Source organism: Thalia democratica, chromosome 5, assembly GCF_965202585.1.
Source record: "Thalia democratica chromosome 5, ktThaDemo2.hap1.1, whole genome shotgun sequence".
Lineage (NCBI taxonomy): Eukaryota > Metazoa > Chordata > Thaliacea > Salpida > Salpidae > Thalia > Thalia democratica.
The window spans coordinates 53,468,446-53,492,856 of record NC_139169.1 but is presented as its reverse complement, the minus strand read 5'-3'; the positions used below and the strand labels follow the sequence as shown (position 1 = coordinate 53,492,856).

The 24,411-nt window shown below is 27.5% G+C and overlaps 1 protein-coding gene across 1 annotated transcript; it reads right to left on the bottom strand.

The window, feature by feature from the left end:
• Positions 1-5,908: 5,908 nt before the first annotated feature.
• LOC145835497 (uncharacterized) lies at positions 5,909-22,634 on the bottom strand. Its single transcript, XM_082943129.1, has 3 exons — positions 20,568-22,634; positions 8,008-8,229; positions 5,909-7,712 (listed from the first exon to the last, which is right to left on the bottom strand). Exons 1-3 carry the CDS (start codon positions 22,494-22,496, stop codon positions 6,201-6,203), a joined length of 3,663 nt encoding a protein of 1,220 aa, XP_082799255.1. The 5' UTR covers positions 22,497-22,634; the 3' UTR covers positions 5,909-6,200.
• Between the last annotated feature and the right edge of the window lie 1,777 nt (positions 22,635-24,411).

Here is a 24,411-nt window from a genome sequence, read left to right as displayed (position 1 = left end):
TTTAAACAAAAACTGGAAAAACCTTGAGTCTGTGAAATTTAAAAAAAAAGGAATAATATGGTATTTCAAACAAAAATCACCAAAAAATATGTGATTTTTAAACTATTTTAGCATTTAAAATAATAAAGTTTTGGTTAGATATGATAAGTCTATCATATATATGAGTTTTTATTTCTATCAATAAGTTAATTTAACTATAAATAGATTTTAAGTCTTTTTACAGTATCTTCTAAGTGTTGTTATACTATTTTTTTATAGTTATTTACCTTAAATTTATTATTTTATGCTATAAATAGATCAATATACTTGTTGCCTTAAAAACTTAGAAGAAACTCTGAAAACATTACCCAAAGTATGGTATGACGTCATCAAAATATTAAAGTCTTTTTTTGCAAAATTGCTGCAATTATATGCTGAAAAGTACCCAACATTGCTCGAAAAAAAACTACCCATAAAAAGTCCTACCCTCAAAACAGTACCTTAGTTGATTAAAATGAAATAAAATATTGTTAAGAGTAAATAATTTATAAAATATAAAATGATGTCATAATTGAAGATGATATTATAATCGAGTGTAAACTTATAATTTAAAAATTAACTAAATTTTAATGAAACATTAATGTTTACTGTTTAAGGCTATTAGATTTAAAATCATACTAAAACGAACCAAAGATAAAAACTGACGATAATAAAATTAAGCTTTTAAAATATTAAAGTAAACGACTATTATAAAATCTATGATACTAAATTATGTTAATAAAATATAGTCTGATTAGCGAACTTTTTTGATTATATAATCTAAGCTTTGATGATTGAAAACATAAAGCTTCCTGTATGTAGATTGTAGATAAAAAGAACTTTAAGCTCGCATAAAACTGAAAAGTTTTTTTCTTGTAGTTACTAGCACGGTCGTGACTATCGATTTAGTGTCGTCCAATCGCTGAAAAAATATTTTTTTTCAAGATTTTTCCGATAGACCTTTAAAATAGTTTTAAGAATTTTAGCATATGCTGATTATTTCGTTTGTGAAACCTTTAATAAGTCTTTTAGTTTTTTTAACGTATTTGCAACCAAAGTGACTATTAAACAAATAAATAAATAATGTCGATTTTTTCTTGGTTGGAAGAAACGGTATACTATCAAAATCCACCCATGTTCAAAATCCACCAAGTAATTTAATATTTTCTTTATTTGTTAATCTATTTTATATATTTTTGCATTTTTAATATTTTTTATTTATTTATTTTTCACAATCAGTGTTACCCCTAACCCTTACCCTCGATCGGTAAGCGGTTCTCGAATTTGACTGGGTGGATTTTGAACGTGTCCCGGGAGAAACATCTTTGTAAATTCCACTTAGATGTCGATTGGTGTATAAGATTGTTCTTGAACACACAGAAACAAAAACCTGATTCTACTTCCCCAGAATTTTTCTTTGAAAACTACTCAGAAATATTGCTAAGTTACAGAAGTTTTAAGTAAGCTTGACACTTCTGAGGGCCAACCGTTTTTTATTGCTGTTGAACTTATTGCTCTTGTTATATTTTTTGTTACTAAGTTACCCTGATAGTCAAGAGAAAGAAAAGCGTTTTAAACTATTTTCAACTCGCCTTAAAAATAGCATTAAAAAAGTCAGTTTAATGCGTAATATACCCCTTAAAACTCCTAACTTCTGCTTGACTTGACTAAATGGTGTCTACTGAACATTGGATTTGAATCTTTTTTTACATCAGTACAAATAGTTTACTATCAGTTATGAATAAAACAAATAAATGATCATTTTTAAGTTTTTGGTAATGATTAGTTATCCTACTTTTATTCTATAAAAACCGAAAGGTATTTTTGTGAACCAGGTCCTAAGAGTAAATATTTTGAGCATCTTTTTTGTCGTTCAGTAAACTATAATATTTATAAGTTAACTAGTAATGCCTTTTGTACAGTTATCTATTTTGAAAATACCTAATTCTCAAAACAGCGTGTGTTTTATTAAAATCCAAATGTAAAATTAGACTTTGTTATCTTTTGTATCCCATTAGTAGAGTTTTCTCTTCATATAATTTACTTATAAAGTAAAAGGTCCCGCAAAAGTCTATCTCGTATAAATCGAGCCTGTTATGTACAAAACGTTGACATATCGGGTCCACCGACTAGAGAAGTTGCCTAACTTTGTTATAGAGCATTGGAAAAGTTTACTAAAACTGTTTTTTTAAGAAGTAAAATAACTTCATTAAAACACTACATATAAAAAAGTAATGGTTAGTAGTTTTAGAAAAGAATAATTATATTATACAGTAATTGAAAATATTTTATTGATACATATATGGTTTAGTATGCCAATAAAGAGCAATTAGAAAGTTTCTTTGTTTAAAGTCAAGCATTTTAGTTTGTAGCAACATGAAACCACAAACAAACACTTTTAAACCTACAATAAACATTAACTATAAAAGTACAGATACTTTGAATCTGTTCATGCCCGATAGTTTATTTGTGTCTTTTTCGAGAACATTTGTTATAAATTTGGTATGGTTTCTATTTAATTAATTTGATTTACGTCTGTATTTCGATAACATACGCCGAAACCAGTGATTTACAAGGTTCACAAAATTACAGGGTTACCTTTTTTTTTTTTTGGCAAGTTTTCTCCAGATTTTCAAAATTTTCTCCAGGTTTTTACAAGTACCAAATTCGGGTCTGTTTTTAGTTTAGAAATAAGTTTAAGGCTAAAAACTGTGTTAAATAAGATACTTTAAAGCTACTTTAAATTTATTTTTTATAAAAAAAAATTAGACGGTGATAAATTTTTTTTATCTAGATTTTTTCTAGATCCTGATAGATTTTTTGTGTCAAGTCGAAATTTTATTACCTTACATAAAAAAACTGCTAAAATTCCAGGTTTTTTAGTGATTCTTGTTTAAAATTCCAGGTTTTTTTCCTACAATTTCTCAAATTATAGGTTTTTTTGCCTAAATTCTCAAATTCCAGGTTCTTTGGCAACCCTGAAATTAGGATCCTGTTGCAACCAGAACCATAATGAAATTAGGATCAGGATATTAGTGAAAGAAGTAAATATTCGGCTTGATTCGGTAGATAGCTAAATTTAAGTAGGAAGTTAACCGTTGATTAATCGCTGGACACAAATATTAAGAAAATTTAATGAAATATTAAGTTCTTATACTTTTGTAAACTTAACGTTTTTGTTAATATTGACCATTAAAGTTGAACTTTTAGAATTATTTTAACAGGTTTTAGCAAAAATTTACGTTTATTAAAGAATAACACAATAAAAAACTGATTTTCACGATATTTGTGTTCAGCAATTAAGTTTGTATAATTTTTTTTTTCAGATTCGTACTTTGTAGTTTACTTTGAAATTTAAGACGCTAACTTTGACATACATGCTTAACGAATTTTATCATGAATTTATCTAGTTATTTTTCAGAAAAACATTATGTTGGTTTATTTTAATTATTATCAAAAGTAAAATCAATAAATGCATAGTTTTAGGAATAAAAATATGAAATTAAGTAAAAAGTTAAATTATTATATGAACGCAAACTTCAATTAAAAATTTTTAAATATGATGTAAAATCGTATACCTCTGTGAAATCAGAAAATGTTAGATTTGTTTGTACCTTATGTGTTGTTTAAAACAGTATTTGCCGACCTTAAATAATAACAGATCGTAATGGTTGAGTAGATGCCGATATTTTTTTAAATTCCCCTTATCATGTTCAAAATCCTCTTTTTTTTTAAACATTTTCATGCAGTCAATCATTTTTTAACATTTTATATCTTTAACAGTTGATAACTAAATATATATGAAGATTTCATGTCCCTTTTTTACTAAAAAGTTAAACTTCAAGAAGAAAACTGATTTAACTGTGTAAAATTAGTAAAAAGAATACTGGTATGCTATTTTAAAAACGTTTTATAATAAATTAAACCTGATTATTATTGTTTTTTAATTATAGTACTGTTTTTTATCAAATATAAACTTTTTAGTTACACTTTTATACACATAAAATTGTTCAAAGATTTTATAACACATTTAATATCAAGTTTTTTACTACTTTAACATTCCAGGTTTTCTGATAAAATTGCTGTTCATAAAACTTTTTAAACCTATATATATACATCAATTAAAATTTGTAAAAGTATTAATACTGTGGATTTGTTTATGTTTGATGGTTTACTTAGGACTTTTGGGGAATTTGTTGTTACCAGTTTAGCGTTTTATAAAAATTTAATTTTTGTTAAAAAAATACTATAGCTCTTCTTAAATAATTGGAATCGGATTCTGGGTTTAGTAAATCACTTATTAAAAGTACACATTATACATGAAAAAACTTGCTCACAGATTATTTAAACGAATTGCAATCGTAACATCATTAAGCAATAATTAACCGTTGAAAAATCAGCTCAATTCTAAAGCACTATATCAGATAACTTTTTTTTTTGAAAACTAAAAATTATATAAATACAATTTAATAAACTTCTAACTGATTATTGAACCAGCTTTTTCAAAGTTTACAAAAGACGAAAATAATTTACTTAAATACTAATTTTAAGCGTTTTTCGAAAATGAAAGTTATAAGTAAATTTTAAAAACTTCAAGTTACTGACACAATAGTATAGAACGTATGAAGTTATCTTGTCATAAACTTTGTTTAATATAAAAAAAATTCATTTATTTTCTAAAGGTGTTAAAAATTAAAAACAATCTGAAACATTTAATTTACTTTTTAAAGCTATGCTAATTACAGGGTTGCCAATCATTTGAAAAAAATTTTTTCCAGGTTTTTAAAAGTAAAAATTTTGGGTCTATATACAGTTTAGAGTTAAGTTAAAGGTAAAAAACTGTGTTAATAGTATAAAAACATTCAAAAGATACTGTGAAGCTACTTTAAATATGTTTTTTAATAAAAAAAATTTCTACTCAACGTGTGAAGACTGTAAATATTCCAGTTTTTTTAGTGATTTTTGTTCGAAATTCCAGGTTTTTCCAGATTTTTTTCACCTAGATTGTCAAATTCCAGGTTTTTCAAGGTTTCCAGGTAAAGTGGCAACCCTGTAATTATCATTTAGTTTAGTGCCCGTACTTTTATTTTTATAATAGCAAACTCCTTTTTAGTAAGTACTTTGAACGGGAACAGGACAAAATTGCAAGAGGGCACAAAATTTCATGAAGATACTTTTGCACGAGCGGAAAACATTGCACAAAGACAATTTCGCACGAATCACAATTTTGAACGGAGGGTCATTTTTGAAAAAGAGTTTAAAAAATCAGAAAAAATATATATTAAAAAAAAACTATAAGAAAAATTAATAAAAAAACATACAGAAAAAAAGTTACTGACCAAGGGTAAGAGTGATAGTATAAATAAAATAATAATTAGTAAAAAAAAAACAATTAAAAAGAAGTAAAAGCTACCAACCGAAAGTTAGAGGTAATATTTATAGTAAAAAAAATTAACTTAAAAAAATTAATCCGCGCAAAAACGTCTTCGTGCAATTTTGTACGCTCGTGCAAATTTGACAGCTACCCACTTTGAACACATCCCAAAAGTGCGTACTCAACAAAAGTGTATCCTAAAGAGGAAGATTACTGTAAACTTTTTACATTAATATTCGGAAAAAAAGTTTTAAAAGTTTTGGTAAAGGGGATGTACCAAAACTCGCTGTACTTACTTACAAGTTCTCACTTACGTAGAAACTGATAAAATAAAATGCAGTTTAGAGTTGAAGCAACAACAAAACTTAAGAAAAAATATTTATTATTTTTATACAATTTCAAGTGAGATAAACTATAAACTTAAAACATTATCATTAATTAATTTAGGTTATAAAATAACTGGTGTTTAACTTAGTCTACTCCGAATTATTTAAATAAGTAAACAAAACGTTTTCAGTAAATAGTAAAATGTAATTATATTAACAAACTTGTTTGCTACAATATTTTAAAATTTTCAATAGTTTTAAGTGTTTAAAAGCTTGCAGATACTATGTGTTTTATCTCAATTCTACATATACAATTACTAGCTTAAAAGAAAAAAGCAAAGTATTTATTAATTTTGTTTAAATCGTAATTCATCTAAAAAACATTTGCTAAACAAATTACATCACATAAAATTAAACATCAATGTTAAATATACATAAGAAGTGTTTAAGGATACTAGCAATCAAATTAGTTAATATTATTTTTATTTAGTTTCCGACTCAATATGCTGCAAAAGTGATTCAAGTTTTTTATTTTCAACTTTCGAATTACTTTCATTTTTACTTTTCCTTAAAAGAAAAAAAGGGAGCCTCACAGGGGTGTCGAACCTCAAACCATGCTGCAAAAGTGGTAAAATTTTTAATGTACTAGAATCAAGCATGCTAGCCGGTACTGATTCAGGATCAAATACATTTGCAATAGCATTCAAAAGCTGCATTTTCTCACACCTTTGAGAATTTTCTACTGCTTTGAACACCTTGGGCGATTTAAAAAAAGAATTCATTACCCATGTTTGATCTACAATGTTAAAGTGTTTATACTGACCGTAAATTTCCAAACTGGCTAACAGTCCTTTCATGTCTAAAGGGTTGGAAAGAGCCCTCTGAAATGTTTCAGTCAAGTAGTACTTTCTGTGGTCTACATAACCATCCTCGCAAACGCATTTTGACAAATTAGATTTAACTTTTTCCAGCTGGTAGCAATGTGACATTAAAGCAGAATTAATTATACTAAACAATTTCGAGTCACCCGAGTTAATTTTTATCCATGCGTATTCGTACAACTTATCAACCAAATTGCTTTTATCTTCGTTTTTGATGGTTTTAACCAAATATAACATATCTTTGAAAGAAACATTACTTTTCTTAAAATTCAATCCGTGAAATAGTTTGTAATATATAATGAGCGCTTTGACTTTTGAACTTATTTTGCTATTCAACTGAGGGTTTGAGACCTTAAAGCTTTTAAGTTTTTCTAGCAATTTTGTGTTCTTTGTTTTCACAGCTTTCAATGCAACTTTTTCCAATTGTTTACTTAGGAAGACTTCATCGACATATTCCTGTTCGCACAAAACTTTTTCTAAAAATTCAAATGCTTTGTTGAAATTTTTTTCATGCAACTGAGCAGAAAAATAGCTGCTTGAAACCTCTTCAACTTCATTTAAATTGTTATTAGGAAGGTACTTATTAAAAACATCAAATGATTTTTGGTACTGCTCCAAAGTCAAAGAATCAGAAAAGTGCAACTTTGCAAGCTGCAAAGGAATTTTTTCTTTTAGTTGTTCAACACAGTCTAGACGTTCTGCAAAGTTTTTCCCTGAAAAACGATAAACTAGTTCTTGCCCTTCGTTTTCTGCAACTAAACATTCGGGAGTTACATTTCCTGCCAACTGGTACTCACAAGAAATAACTTTCTTCAGTTCATCTGATAAATGGTCTGGGCTGCTTTTAAATAAGTCATTCAAAATGTATTCAAGAGACTCAAAGTTTTTTTTTTCTAAAAAGTGGTATATGAAATGGTTGTAAAAATACAATTTGTCAAAATGTTTTAACTTGTTGCATTGTTCAAAGACATCTAAAAGTTTGTCCACAGATCCTGATAAATGTCTTTGAACAAACATTGGGTCAGCAAAATGCATTTGAAAACCTTTTTGACTTCCAGAAAGTTGCTTTATTTTGGTGTTCATTAAATTCAATGCTTTTTCCTTCAATCCATGCTGTGAAATTAAATAAATCTTTTAAGTGTTTATCCTTAACTTTTTATTTAATACATTTAACTCGTTTTATAAGTACATTATTGAACAATTTCAAAATATTTTCATGTAAAATGCTACAGAATTTTTTCTTATTAGAATAAACCATATATATTTAATAAAATCTAAAAATCAATTGTGTGAAAGATATCAATCAAATGAAAAAAGTATTAATTGAATGAGTTAGTAAGTTTCTGTTATTACTAGTCATAATTATTATGTAATTATATTTTGTAAATACGTATATAATATGATTCACCTGTAAGTACGAGAAATAAAAGCACCAAAACGAAGCATTCTTCTTGCTTTTCAGTTGCTCTAAATGAGCTTGCATTGCATTAACTTTATTTTCATCTTGCAAAACATCAAGTGGGATGCTGTTGATATGAAATACTCTAAAGTGATCGTCTTCAACAAGTTTTCTCCTGTGAATATTTCTCACCAACTCTTCATCACCGAAATCGATGCACTTCATCAATATCTAAATATCAAAACAGTAATAACAAAAAGATTATTGGAAGTACTTGAAATTTACAAAAAGTTGTATACTTTCAAGTACAGTTGCCAGATTTTATTCAGCTATGAATGCATGTATTAACATGTGTGAATTATGCTGTGAAAGGAAGAAGATTCAATGAAACTATTTGCAAGGCCAACTGTGTAACATTATTAATATAATGATATTTTAACTACCTTATTTCAATTGTCACTTCAAATGTAAACTTATAATGTTTCTAACACTACCACTGCTAAATTCTAATTTTTTATTATAGCTTTTTTCAAGTTTTCTAAGTAACTTGACACTTTAAAATAAAACTGTCATTATCTCATTATTCAGCGTTGAGACACACTTAAACTAATTTTAAATTTCTGAAAAACTCAAGCTAGTTTTTTGTTAGGCTTAAGATAAGTTTAAGTTGATTATTAAGTTTTAAATATTATGATATTTCATATTTAAGTTATGGTCTACTATTTCATTTTTATTAATTGAGATTGTTGATTTTTATGTCATAATTATGCCTTGAGGCTACTTATACTTAAAATAACACAGTCAATTTTTAAAGCCTTTTGTAAACATAAATAAAAAAAAGTATATATTTACGATTTTGCTCTTAAAAATTGAAAATAAAGTATACAGAATTAAAAAAAAACTCAATAAATCACTTTAAAAATGTGCACAATATATAGTTTAACGCCAAAATTTTTTCTATAAATAACTGTTTTTAAGATTTATTTGTTTCAAAGTTTCATCACAAGTAAATCTTATTAATAACTATGTAAGTTAGGTTTAAATTACAACAAGACTAATTATATTATACTTATTTCAGGGTCGCAAAAGGCTTCAAAAAAAATTTTTCCAGGTTTTCTGAATTACTTTAAGTTTTTTGTCCATTTTAAGTATAAACTTAGTCTAAGGTAAAAAATTGTGTAAAATAGAATAAAAATATCAATAAGATACTGTAAATATACTTTAACGTGTTTTACATTAAATAAGTTTATAATTAATTTAAAAAAAAACATTGTTTATGAAAAAAGATTTATAGTGATTGTCTGTTTTTAGTATAAAACCAAATTTAAGGTAAAAAATGCTTTATTGGTTTAAATAAGGAATGGCAACTGTGGCCTACAGGGGCTGAACTCAATTTCATTGCAACTTATTAAGATAATTTTTCTTTCAGCATATTAAAACTGTTCTTCTTGACCTGTGAACCCCTGGTATAAATTTACTGAAAATATTCTCTAATAATTTTTGTTACTTTTTATTTTAAAATAGTTTGAAATTCTAAGTTTTTACTATATTTCTCAAGTTCCAGGTTTTTCTAGGCATTTTTAGCTATAATTATCAAACTTTAAGTTTTTTGGAAACCCTTTTATTAGCATGGTGGTCATTTAACCTGGAAATACATGGCAAAGCCAGTAACTGAAGACTTTTTCAAAAAATGTGAAATTTTGAAGTATTTTTAAATAAAACTTACATTATATACTATTCAGAGTTTTATTTATTATAAAACACATTTAAAAAATTATTAGAGATTATTTTCAGTAAATTTATACCAGGAGTTCACAGGTCAAGAAGAACAGTTTTAATATGCTGAAACAAAAAAAAATTGTCTTAATTATTGCAATAAAATTGAATTCAGCCCCCGTAGGCCACAGTTTGCCATTCCTGATTTAAACATGGTTGCCACTGATCAAGCTGAGAAAAATTTCCTAACTTTTCCTTACTTTTTACCAAAATTTTCCTGACTTTTCTCAATCAGTTTTACTTATATTAATTGTTCAATTAGTTTAATAAAATATTAACCAAACTATTTAATATAAATCCTTAAATTAAAAATCAATTAAAAATGAATATACTTAAGTAACTGTATAAAAAAGACATAAAAAAGTAAACTATACATCTGTTGTATAAAACAGGGTTCGTGCGCGAAATTCCTTTTCATTTAGCCTGACAGAGACCTATTTAGCCTGACATTTTTTCAAAGTAGAAAAAATCACTTTCAGAAGGTATTTTGGGTATCGGGGGGTCTTAAATAGCAAATTAACACAATAAAAGTATTCACAAAACTACTTTTAAAGAAAATAAAAATATAAATGAATTATTTTTCAACATCTATCAATCCCTCACCCAGCAACTTGAATATTTTTAACTGGTCATTATAATTTCTGCTTCAATGAATTCATACCTTTATTAAATTTTGGGGCTTAGTTACATCCACCACTTATCACCCATATACAAGGTTCGTGTCAATTAGTACTTGAATTCGTCAATTATAAGTTACATGACTGGACCAAAAGCTTTTATTAATTAAAACAGAAATGTGAATAAGTCTGTAAAAGAAAAACAAAATGTAATTAAACACATCTCTCAAAAACTTTATGTTATCATTAAAGCATCTTAATTTTTAAAATAACTAATTAAAATAACCATGATATTACACAAGCAATTTTTTAGTCTTGTGAATATCTCTAATAACTTTGAATAAACAGAAAATAAAATATATGAACAAACTGCTAAGAGTATTAATCTATAAAGTATTTGGTATAAAGCCTTTATATTAGAAATTAAAACAGTTTAACCAAATAAGCTCTGAAAAACAAAGCTCATGTAAACAAATTCAAACAAACAGTCAAGTTGTTGAACTAAACTGTAATGTTTAAACTGTACTTTTTTATGAATTTTTATAATTATGACGTATATAATCTACTAAAAACAAAATAATGAAGATTCTTAAAATTATTTTAGAGATTCAACAAAAGGTTTTAAGCACTTATTTTTACAAATACTGACTGATTTTGTCTTTAATAACTAAATCTTTATTTAGAAATAAATTCACATCTCAATTTGATCTTAATTAAAAAAATTTCATACATTTGAACTGACAAAAACTGAGATTCTCAAATTTTTAAACACAAAAACTGATTTAGCCTGACGTTTTTCAACTTATTTCAAAAAAACTGATTTAGCCTGACTTAGCCTGACGCGCACGAACCCTGATAAAATATTTCCTCTTATCATTTAGTATAAAATTTGTAACAAATAAATATGCTCTTGTTTACTTTAAAAACTTAAGTTACTCTACAAAAAATACAAATAATAAGTAATCTTGGCATATACCTCTCTTATAACTTATTTTATAAATTTAAACAACTTTGTAAAAATTATAAAGAGGTTAAGTATACACATTAACTTATCACATAAAATACTAAACTAAGTGCTTAGTTATAAAGAACTCAGTTAATTAAACAAAAAACACTTTGATTCTTAAATTATGCTAGCTAAACTTTTGTGTATATATCACAGTTTCACTATGGATGTGTCCTTGCTACAGAACATCAATACTAAAAAGCTTACAAAATCTGCCTGTTCAAGTAGGGAACTTGTTCAATTTGTTAATAGAAAATTTTTGCAGTTTTATAAAGGATATTTTACTAATTTATACCAGGTGAAGGCATCGGAAATAAAATAAAAAAATTTTGTAAATTTTTAGGAAAATTTTTGAAATTTTTTTTGACTTTAAAGGATTTCTAGTTAATTTTTACCATTTAAAGGCTTTGGAAAACAAGGAATTTTGTAAGTTTAAACTGACAAAATATGACTTTTTTTAATTTTATCAAATTTCCTGACTTTTCTTGACTTTTTTTCATAACCCCCCATTTTTTCCTGACTTTTGTCATTTTTTTAAATTTTTCCTGACTTTTCCTGATTTCCTGACCGAGTGGCAACTCTGTTTAAACCAATAAAGCATTTTTTACTTTAAATTTGGTTTTATACTAAAAATAGACAATCACTATAAATCTTTCAAATTATTAAAGGAATTTTGGCAGAAATTAATATTTCGGGATCAAAAAAATTAATAGATATACTTTAGAGTAAATTTTCAAATTAAAAAACATACAAAAAGCATGGTGCTTACAGTAATATTGAAAATTTTTACAAAATATACTGTAGCTCAAATATTTGTTTAAGTCTTCTTAATAAAAATTGCTTAGGAGTCGTTCATACTTCAAGATTTTAAATAGGTGCCAATTTTTATTTTTCTAAAAAAAATGTGTTGACAGGGAGAGTACAGTACACTTTTTGGTCATATTGTAAATTTGACATTTAAGCATATGATTCGGATGTGTTTTGGCTCCATTAAGAAGAATTTCAAAACAAATAAAAATATTGCAAAAAAAAATTGCTTTCCAAAAACCAAATACTTTTCGACTTAAATAGTAATAAAGTCACTTACTTTTACATATCCTAAATAATAATAACTTACAATAACTAAAGGACTAATAACTTATATCTTAAATGAAAGCTTATACTTATAGATATACATTTAACGAAATTTAAACTGCTTTCAATGTATTATAACACCATAATCACACAAAGTATGCAAACTTTGTATGTAAAATAGTGCTTTGTGATAAATTAAAAAGCATAGCTGGTTGTTGAATCTAATTAAAAAAAATTAAACTTTGTAGGTATACTTACTTACCTTTAGAATTTAGGTGATTAGGTATATATTTTAACAGGATATTTGATGTCATAATTTAATTAGCTATAATTTTTTTTAAATACTTTAAAAAATTATTCTATTTGTATTACAACAAAATAACAAAAAATTAAAAACTAAAAATTTATTTTGTGAAAGATAATGTTAGATGGCATTAAACATTAAACTAATGATTGCAAATGAAAGATTATAATAAAGAAATAAAAAATATTGCAAAATAAATGAACATTACACTGTATCATTTGTATCAATAATGCAAAATGACCAAAACTTTAAAAAATAATTCTATAAAATAACTGTCACGCGATTGATAAAATCTTATGGACTATCTGTTTGAGATAATTAGGTAAACATAATATATAATTACTAAGCATAAGTGTTGTGTGATGTAAAATTCTTAACAAGATGCGTCTCCATACTGCCAAAGTTTTTGCTTGCCAAACAGGTAGAAAATATGGATTTGGAAAGTTTTGTTTGTCAAATCCACAATGTGCTACTGAGCTCAACTTATTAACTAATGATAGGGGGTGTGTTATTTTTGATTTTCGGTAACCTTCTAAAACGGTTCCAAAGTGTGTTTAAAGCTCACAAAAAATTTTGATTGAGTTGTCTCACTCTGAAATCTGGCGACCAAAGATTTTTGGAAAAATATCAAAAAAAAATTGGCCAAAATTTGCTGAATCAGCAAATTTTTTGAATAATTTTTCATGTTGTTTTTTACTTTTAAAATTAAAACTTTTTTCTTGTTATGTTTTTGAGTAAGGTGGGTTAGGGATAGGGGCATAGATTTAAAAAAACAAATTAATTTTTTTTTTCTTTAATTTTTTAAAAACATTGCAAACTCAGCATTTTGCCAGTTGGCAATTTTACTTGCAGTTTTTTCAAGCTACCCCCAATACCCATTGTAGTAATTGTATTTTGTTTCTATTTTTCAAAGAACTTCCTAATTTAAAACTTAATGTTTGTAATTATATCTTTTAAGTGGTAATTAATTGAATGAAAAGAAAATAGAGGTTAGTCAATACCAATAGTTTGGCAATGCATTGAAGTTAACTTAGTTTTTCATTGAGTGTTTTGCTCTGTATACACAAAGTCATTGAATGCAGTAAAGACAAAACTTATTCGTGAGTCTTACAGAACATTGGTCAAGTTTTCTTTCAACAAGAGAGGTGAAATATATAATACCTGAATATTTTTTGAGAATCAATGCATACTCTTTTTGATGTCATAGCCAATGTGAATACTTGGAAACCTGTAGGGTATAAAATGGTTGATGAAGATTTATGATTTCAAAAAAATATGTCTTAGTTTCCACAAATAATATATTGCTGATCATTTGTTCATAGAAAATGGAAAATATCAAAAGAAAAGGAAAGTTTAAAAATCTAATAAACTATATGATACGAACACTTTGCCAGCATCTTCTAATACTAACAGAATAGATTTGTATGTAGAAGCAATAGTTATTTGCTCAACTACTAAACATATGATGATAAGTAGCAACTCAACTATTGTGTACTTCAATGATGGATTTGGAATGAGTGGAGTTTGCAATTTCGTGGTTCAATCTGTCACAATTAAAGGAAAGCAACGGACTGAAGTCAGCAGATACTGATGGCTCAGTATCTGCATGACCCGTTAACTTATTTTTATGTCTTAAGCCCTTCTTAGTCTTAATCATTCTAATGGTATAGTAATCACTTAAATAGTAGCTTAAACTAAAAACAACCGGTTATAATTTATACAGCACAGTTTAATCAACAATATTTAATAACAAATGTGATTTAAAAAATACGTATTAACTCAAGTAAAAATTATACAAAAAGTTGATAAAGCTGAAGAATAATTTAATAATTTCTTCAATAAGCAACAAAGTTTAATCTATAATTTGGTACTTCTTTTAAAGTAACAAATTTACAAAAGTTTAAACACTCAACTGCAATCCACTAAAAGTTCCAATTCAATGTCATCAACAAGAGTTTATAAATAAAACTGACCGTTGCTACAACAAGAATAGCATTTTGTACTAAAAATTCGTCGTTAAGCAAACGTCATAGTGCTTTAATAAATTTAAACTTGTCAGTGTTTACAACTAGTTATTTTGTAAATTTATTAACTATTATCACAACGCAGGGCAGATAGCGTTACATTTTCCTTTCTTTTTACCTTTTTTTGGCATTCTTGGCCAGGCTCCAATGATAAGCATCAAGGTCATGAGTAGACAGGAAAGAAAAATCACACATACTGGTTTGCTAAACAACTACTAACGTAACTCATTAAACTGCTTCTTTTCTCTTGCAGCTGACAGGTTGCCCGCCTGCAACTCGTCACACTTCTCTAGACACTGCTGGTGATTTCAAAAATGTCACGAATCCATGACTTGTCAGTTTTTTTTTTTTTTTTTTTAGTACCAAATTAAAAATTAACTACTTTTGAAGATATAAAAAAAAAAGAAAAATTAATTAAAAAGAAGAGAAAAACTTTATTAAATTTGTACAGGTATTTTAACCAAAAATAATATTTTAATTGCAACAACTAAAAAAAATCAACTACTAATAAATCATTAAATAAATTAGTTCCCAAAGAAATAAATAGAAAGAAAATAAAATTATAACCAGTTGTTTTCCATTCACTACCCCTAAATATACATAAACGCTTAAAAACAGTAAAAAAAAAGATACTTACGCCGAATGAACGCTTAGAATTCATCCGAGCTACATGCTTCGGCATAACTTATGGGGACTTTTTAGTTCCCTATTGTAGCTATCGATATCCTTACACGATGCGACCCTTGGAACAAAAGCTTTCACGTTCCCTAGTCCTGAATTGTTCTGAAAGATCATACTTTTTTCTGACTCGTAGCCAGATTCACTTCTTTCTGACGAAGAATCTCGATACTTGTTATAACTGAAGCTTTGCTTGAAGCTTCTAAGATCCTTCCTTGTAAGTTGTAGGCTCAAATCGTAATTGTAATACCTTCTGTAACTATTTGGTCTCCTATTTCGCTGCTGCTGATTGCTTAATTTGTTGCAGCTGTAGTACATGTAACTATTTCGCAGAGGCGGTTGCTGCAATTTGAAACTTTTGTTATAGATGTGTCTCTTATCTTTAGCATACCGTGAACCTCGAACTGGTTTATTGTTTGGACCTGTAACATTAGCAGCCTCTGGTAAGTTTTTACTACCCATGACAACATCAAATTCAACTACCTCCCCTTTTGTAACTGATTTCATTAATTTTCTAGGGTTATTTTTGATTATGGCACTATAATGGATAAAAATATCACTGTTTAACTCTTCATTATGGATGAAACCATAGCCTTTGCGAACATGAAACCACTTGACTTGACCAGTCAATCTAAAGGCTATAGGTTTTCTGGGAACAAAAATTTTCTGCTTAGATACTTTTGACTGCTTTTTAATGGATTTACTTGTCACGTCAGTTGGAACTAAATGGCATGACAAACAATGAGCAGCTTCAACCATCTTTGTAAGAGGTTTTCTGACCCCATCCTCAACTCCTCTTACTGTGTGTAGGACGGGAGCTCGTTTTTTTGGTGGTGTTGTTGCTCTAACGGAGACATAGGACAAGTTGCAACTGCAGCACAATAGTCTGCACTATATCCCAAGTTAGCATGTTTGTAACAAAGCGCGTTCTGTTCGTAATTCGTGCGCTTGTTATACCCTTCCTCGAAATACCCCTGACTACGATTGTGTTCATTACTGCGGAAATGTTCCCTTTTTTGTGGAATGGTCTCATGCCATTTTTGTTTGTAATATCTCTTATTGTGCTTAAATCGCTGAGGTTCGTATGAAAAGTTTTTAGCATTTTCAAAGACCCTCTGTTCTTCAATGTCGCATATAAATTCCGTGCGCCTAATAAACTCATTATATTCAAGCCCAAAACATTCCTTTATTTTGTTTTTTAAATTATTAGGGGCATGTCTGTGCATAAAGTATTTAATTCTGTCTTCCTCTTTAGACTTTGCCCATTGCTTAGCTGCCAAAAACAAGTCCTGGAATTGAACTGGCTCTGGCCATGATGGGCTTGCACCTAATATGCGAGGCAATTTGCTTCCTTTCCCTTGTAAAAAGTTAACAAGACTGCTATAAGTTCTGTCTTCGTCATGTGTTTCAACGAAGTTAATTATATCTGAACGGGGCCAAATTCTCTGGAGAATTTCAAACTTCTCCATTTCAGATGTTATACCATAAGCCGTACACCGGTCTTCAAAAAAACGTAACTCCACAGCCGGATCGCGTACGGCATCAATTTTTTGAAAAAGCTTACAATTTTCAAGAGTTTTTCTCTTGAAACTTATTTGTGTTGACATTTCACCTAAAGCGTGCGAGGTGTGATTGTTAAGGGTGAGGCCGCTGTCATTTATGGTCTTATTGGTATCTAATCTTCTATAAATAGCTTTTAGTTCATTTTTTAGTTTATTTTTTTTCTCTAAAACCTTAGCTTGCTCTAGTAAGTGAGCTAAATCCTCAACGTCTAAGTCAACTTCATCTATAGCATTAAAATCTACAATTTCATTTTTGTCCCTAGTCTGCGCGCTTACTTCTGTTTCATGAGCGCTGTTTATTGTCGCTTGAATATTGCTGGGAGATTGTGAGTTCGATATCAAGTCAGAGTCGCCATTGAAGTCAGCAGATACTGATGGCTCAGTATCTGCATGACCCGTTAACTTATTTTTATGTCTTAAGCCCTTCTTAGTCTTAATCATTCTAATGGTATAGTAATCACTTAAATAGTAGCTTAAACTAAAAACAACCGGTTATAATTTATACAGCACAGTTTAATCAACAATATTTAATAACAAATGTGATTTAAAAAATACGTATTAACTCAAGTAAAAATTATACAAAAAGTTGATAAAGCTGAAGAATAATTTAATAATTTCTTCAATAAGCAACAAAGTTTAATCTATAATTTGGTACTTCTTTTAAAGTAACAAATTTACAAAAGTTTAAACACTCAACTGCAATCCACTAAAAGTTCCAATTCAATGTCATCAACAAGAGTTTATAAATAAAACTGACCGTTGCTACAACAAGAATAGCATTTTGTACTAAAAATTCGTCGTTAAGCAAACGTCATAGTGCTTTAATAAATTTAAACTTGTCAGTGTTTACAACTAGTTATTTTGTAAATTTATTAACTATTATCACAACGCAGGGCAGATAGCGTTACAGGACTTTACTAATAATGACCATTTTTACAGAGCCTTGTGAAAGCTTAGCTGAGTTTGAGAAATCGAAAATTAAAATATTATCAGCTGCCACAGGCTACAAATATTCTGCAAAAGTCATAGTTGAAAAAGATAATTCTGTAATGACTGATAGCACTGCCCAAATCTAAAAAAAAATAACTATGTTTGTCAAGATCTGGGAGCTGAGCATTCCCCTACCTCTGTGACCTGCAACATGCATGTGTTAATAATGTTCCGACAAAAAGCTGAAAAAGTATTTCAGGATACTCATGATGGTCTAGGACAGTGCTTCTAAATGGGGTTCCGCAGAGCCTTTCAAAATTTAAAAAAGAACATTTATTTAATTAATCATTTCATGTAAAATTAAAATTAGGGGTTCCGCGGAAAAGTTGAACTTTGAAAAAGGGTTCCGCCACTAGAAAAAGGTTCAGAAGCACTGGTCTAGGACATGTTAAAAGAAAAGATTGTTTCTGGTAAACATTGTTTTTAAAAGATTTGTTACAAAAATAAGCATCTTTACATTGTAGTCAGATTGACTAAAAGAGCATTTTATCATGAAAACCAAGCTCTTCAATTTTCAGGTTTAAAAGGGCAGGAAGAAACTTGATGTCTGATGAGTATGGTAAAAACTTAATCTCAGAATTATATATCTTACATTCACAAATCTCAATTCAATTATGGACTAACAAAAATTTTCTATAGTATTAAATTAGAAAAATTTATCTAAAAAGCAAACAAATTCAACATCTTTCAGGTCAGGTGATTATGTTTCTGCATTTTGGGTTGATAGTACAGGTAACTATGAGTGGCATTTAGCTCTTATGAGGTTGAAATTTGCAGAAATTACACCTTTCTACTATCATAATTCAAAAAGATTAAAAACAGCAAAGAAGGTCAGACTAGGATATCTCCTGAAGTGCCTGAGATTATAAAAATAGACAAATATCGGATTGTTAGTGAAAGTATTGATGTTTCATACTTTGTTTAAGTCAAATAAAATGCTGTATAAATAGTGAAACAATTATAATCTTAAACACAGCATTTGATAAGAAAAAATGAATGTGATTAATTATTATTATAAACACTTTAAGAACCTTTATTATTGTTAATTTGTTACTTCTTTTTTGTGTATATATTCCAGACTTATGACAACTTTTGTCCAATAGAAAACCCCTAGTGGCTAGATTTTGAGGTAAGTCAACCTAATCAAATATCTTTGTGACTTTTAAACGCAGTTTACAATACAAAGAGTAAGTTTTCCATTAGAAAATTATGTGAAGAATGCAAACAAAATTCAATTACTACAGTTGGTATTAGGAGTAGCCTGAAAGACCTACAAATAAAGTTGCAAACTTGCAAAATGCTGAGTCTGCAATGTTTTTAAAATAATTAAAGAAAATATTTTTTTTTTTTTTTTTAAATCTATGCCCCTATCCCTAACCCACCTTACCCAAAAACATAACAAAAATAAGTTTTAATGTTAAAAGTAAAAATTACATGAAATTTATTTAAAAATACTAAAAAGCTTACAAAAACTGCTTACTCAAACAGGGTAGTTGTTCAATATGTTTGTGGAAAAATTTTGCAGTTTTATAAAGGATATTTTATTAATTTATACCAGATGAAGGCATTAAAAGTTAAATTGTTTTGAAATTCTGAAAAAAATTTCAATTTAAGTCTGACTTTGAAGCATTTTTAATAATTTATAACTATTTGAAGGCTTTGGAAAAAAAGGTATTTTGTAAATTGAAACTGACAAAATCTGACTTTTTTTTTAATTTTGTCAAATTTCCAGACTTTTCCTGAGTTTTTTTCTGACTTTTTCATTTTTTTAGTTTTTCCTGATTACCTGATCTTGTGGCAACCCTGATAATGTCTTTTATGTAAAGTTTTCATACACTAAGTTTTTTCCAATGAAATTTTGTTTACTCTATTTATTTATATTACTAATACCTAATTAATAAAAAGCAAACTAATTAACTTTACTTAAAAACAATTCCTAACCCCATTTAGTTTTTTAATTTTCAATATAAATATAGACATATGTAGTAATTTTGCAAGTTTATTTTGACTGAAGAGGACTGGTAGTAATACCACTGCAAAACTCGAGGTTTGAAATAATCTTAGAATCACTGAATAGTTTATTTTAATAAAAATTGAATAACTACTTATGTTTTTTAAACATTTTTAGCTAAATAAACTTTGAAATCAAATACCATGCTAACATACATGCAAAAATATTTTTTTGCAATTTTTTTTGTTTTCAAATAATTCTTAATTGAGTCAAAACACACTTGAATCATGTTTAAATGTGTCCAGCAAACATCACCTTAGTGCTCCCTACCCCTACTATGGCTTTATTTTTATTAACTAAAATTATTTTTTAAATCTATGATATAAAACAAAATAATAATTTTACTTGAAGTTTTATTTAAAATATATTATAACAAACATATATTTTTAAGTAAGTAAAAAATTTATATGTTTTTATCACTCCAATAATAATTAGAATTTAAATTTTATAGCTACTTTTACTCAGACTGCCAAATATGTAAAACACAAACAATTCTTAAAGTAAAAAAAGAAGTAACAAATAAATACCTTGTTAGTAAGAGCTTGGGAACAGCTTGACCAGCAAAAATAATCAGACTCCAGCAAAATTTTGAACTTCGCATGATCTTTATTTTTAGAACAATAGTTAATCCAATCATTTAGTGTAAATTCAATAAAAGCTTCTTTGTAAGGTTGATGGTTTTGATGCCAATCACTGATCTCTTCAATAAAATTTGAATCAGATAATTTAAAGAGGTTTGTATCATATATAACATCAAGGCGTTTATAATTATAACTATCAATTTCTTCTTTGTTTTTAGAAAAGGCAATTTTAGCATAAGAATGTGAAGAAGGTTCCATTTTTTCAGTGAAAAGAACTTCATCTTTGTTTGTTGGTAAAAATTTACCACTTTCAATAATTTTATTTAGATAAGCCTTGAGATTCATTGTGTAATTATAAGTATTATCAGTCTTAACATTAAGAATTTTAGGAAGAAATTCTAGCAAAGCCTTAGTGTAAACTTCAGAGTTGAAATCTTTAAATTTTTGGGGCTTGCAAAGCAAATTTCCTAAAATATAATTATTTCTTTTACCTATTTGCTTTATAAAACTAAATTTATCAGAAAAAATGTTCTGAAAGTAGTTTTTTAGAGCTGCTTGACTATCATTTTTGTTACATAGTCTGTTTGCTGCCAAGAGAACTTTCATACTGTATGGTCCATCCCAAAAACTTTCTTTCAGCATATCTTCTGAACTAAGTTTTAAATTTTTATCCAACAAAAACTGTACAACTTCATCACTAAGTTGATGAGCAAGTATTCTTCTTGCTATATATCTATTAACAGTATAACTTAACTCATTTATTTCCAAAAGACAACTTTTTACAATATCAATCATTTCATATTTAATAGCTGAATCCATAAGTATTGGTACAGTTTTTTGTTTTTCCAAAAACATTTGAGAAAGTTGATCATATTTTGCATCATCATTTTTATCAAGCAGTAGTTGGTATACAGGCTCTGCTAAAAAACTGTCTCTTAAAGGCTTGGGCTGATCTTCTAAAAGTGAAAACAGCACACTTTTGTACTCATTGTGTTCCATAAGAAATAAAAAAGTATAACCAAAGCCCGGCTCATCTATGATAAAGTAAGATAAAATTTTTGGCAACAACTGTGAGTTCTTTTTATTTTTCAACTCTGTGGCAATCGCTACCAAATCAAAAGCATCTAGAATAACATTATTTTTTTTACTATAATCAAGCAAACTTATTAAACGACTTTCTTGCTCTTTAGTACAAAGTGAACAACTTATACTTCTTATTAATAATTTATTTATATCAACTCCTTTACTTTGTAAAACTTCTAAAGCATTTATTGGATCTTTTACTTTTCCTGATCTACAGTGAGCTGCTATTATGTTACCATAAACACTTGAGTTTAATATGAAGTTATTTGAAATTGCATTGGCTAACAAATGCTGAGCTTTTTCTACTTGTGAGTCCAAACACAAAGCTTCAATTAACAGCCCGTAAGTTAATGGGTTGGCTTTAATATCTTTTGCTTCTATTTTACTCAGGTAGATGTTGGTGTCAAAAGATAGCTTATTGTGGTTATAAAATTTTATTAATGCATTTATGTACTCTATATCATCATTTTGTTTATGGCTTTCTATTTCTTTTATAATTTTATTTTTTTCATTGTTACTTAAACTCACAACATTGTTTAATTTTCCTAATAGTATAGCTGCTTGTTTGTTAGTTAAAGATCCAGAGTTTATGATGGTATTAGTAAGAGTTTTTTTAAAGGTGTTGTATAAATAATACTTTCTTCGAAAAGGTCCTGCTACTTGTTGAGCTTCAACATCAAATGTTATAGCTGCATTTTGAATACTTCTTGACAATAAAAAATTAAAGCTCTTATTACAAGGTGATGTTAAGTAATAAGTTCTACATTGAGATAACACTTTAAGAAATGACATTTTTCTCTTAACTATTATTAAAACATCTGAAAAACATCTTATTTGTTGTAAAAGGCGACTAAAAAGAAATTGTTCAACAAGTTATCCACTTTCTGTACAGCTGTTAGTAAAAAAAGAAAGGAATTTCAAACTACAAAGTTTTTTTTATCAGACAAAAATTTAATTCATATATAAATAAAAAACTATGGATTGAAATAATAATATAACTTCAAAATTCAATATTTTATTCTTATTCAACTTTTTAGAGATTCTAGTATTTAGTTATAAAACATATTAATAAGCAGTTTTAATAAGATATGACAAAAACTATTATAGCAGTTTTAAATACTTATTAACTTTTATAATTTATCTTCAAATATACTCAAATTCATAATTAAGAAATACAATCAATTAATTTATAATAATAATAATGTAAAAAAAATGTTTTCAAAAAACAAATACATAAAAACAAAACAAATGTAGTATAAAATCTACTGTTAGTATAGACTATATAAATCGTATAAAAACATTGAAAAGATACTGTAAAGCTACTTTAAATGTTTTTTTTTAATCTAGATGGTGATATAAAAAAATTTCTCATATAGATTTTTGAAGTCAAATTGAAATTTTACTACTTAACTTGTAAAAACTGTTAAAAATTCAAGGTTTTTCAGGATTCTAGTTTTTTTGGCAAGCCTGTCTTAGGCAATTTTATGGATGTTTTTGAAGAAATCTTTGAGAAACCCTACACTAGACATTACGGGAAATTTTAAACTTGTATTAGATTTTCGCACATTGGGGTAAACAGAATTTTAGTTTTGCAATTTAGGGTGCACAGATTTTGATTAGCTCGAAGACCACTAGCTTATAGTATATAATTATAGCTTTCATTAAAGGGCTTACACAAACTTTAGAAAAGAAAAATGTTTGACTGCCTTATGGCTGTAAAAAAAAATAACTTATTCAAATTAATTAATACAGTGAGTTTATAATTTCCAAACTTACACTAAATATTCTGGAGTTGTTGATGAAAAGCAAAAAATAAAAGGCCTTAAGTGTTTTAAATGTTAGTTTTTAAACTTACACTAGATATTCTGGAGTTGTTGATGAAAAGTAAAAAAAAAGTCTTAGGTTCTTTTAATGGTAGTTTTTTGAGGAATCTTGTTGAAGGGGGTCATAGCTCTTTTAAATTTGTTAAAGGGGCCATTTAAAAAAAGTTTTGGAAACCTTGATTTAAACTTTTAACCTTGAAACTTCAAAAACATTGTTTCTCATAAGATTTGTGAACATATAATGCAGAAGTTTACATATACAACCTTCCTTTTATTTAGTAAGAAGAAAAATGAACATGATGTATAAGTAGTTTGCACCAGAGACAAAAATATTTTTAAGGGTTTGAAAATAACTCAGAATGACTTAGAGTAGTTCTTTCAGGGTAGTTTTTTGACTCAAGAGAATTTTCAAAACTGCTAAATATCTTAAGTTGACTTGAGTTTGTGGAAACCCTGTTCTTCTTAATGAAGCCAAAACACATGCAGATCTAACAATACTTAATTGTTCTATAAATCTTAATTGTTATAACAAGTTATCTTTTTTTTTAATTCAATTTATTTTTGTTTCAATTTATTTATCTATTTATATAGTATAAAGCAAACTGAGAAAAAGAAGTACTTCAAAATTCTTTGTGTAAGAGATTTTAACATAATTTAAGGTTAGAAATCAATGTTTATAAATACATAAATATAATTAATAATGTTTATTGAACAAAAAAAAACGATCAAAAAATTTGATCCAAGGACCTGGTGCACGAAAAAACCATTTGGTTATAGAGTCATACATAGACCATGTGTACTCTAACTTTGATTGCAAAATTCTGAATGTTGGTGTAGTGAACTATAATGTCTTTGATCAAACGCCTGTTGTGTGCAAGGTTATT

What these genes read in the sequence shown, in the direction of transcription:
- LOC145835497 (XM_082943129.1), bottom strand. Translation starts at nt 22,496, where the DNA reads ATGTCATTTCTTAAAGTGTTATCTCAATGTAGAACTTATTACTTAACA. An exon ending in CCCAAGCTCTTACTAACAAG is followed by an intron (nt 8,230 to 20,567) that starts GTATTTATTTGT and finishes TTTGATATTTAG; the next exon opens with ATATTGATGAAGTGCATCGA. An exon ending in TTTATTTCTCGTACTTACAG is followed by an intron (nt 7,713 to 8,007) that starts GTGAATCATATT and finishes TTAATTTCACAG; the next exon opens with CATGGATTGAAGGAAAAAGC.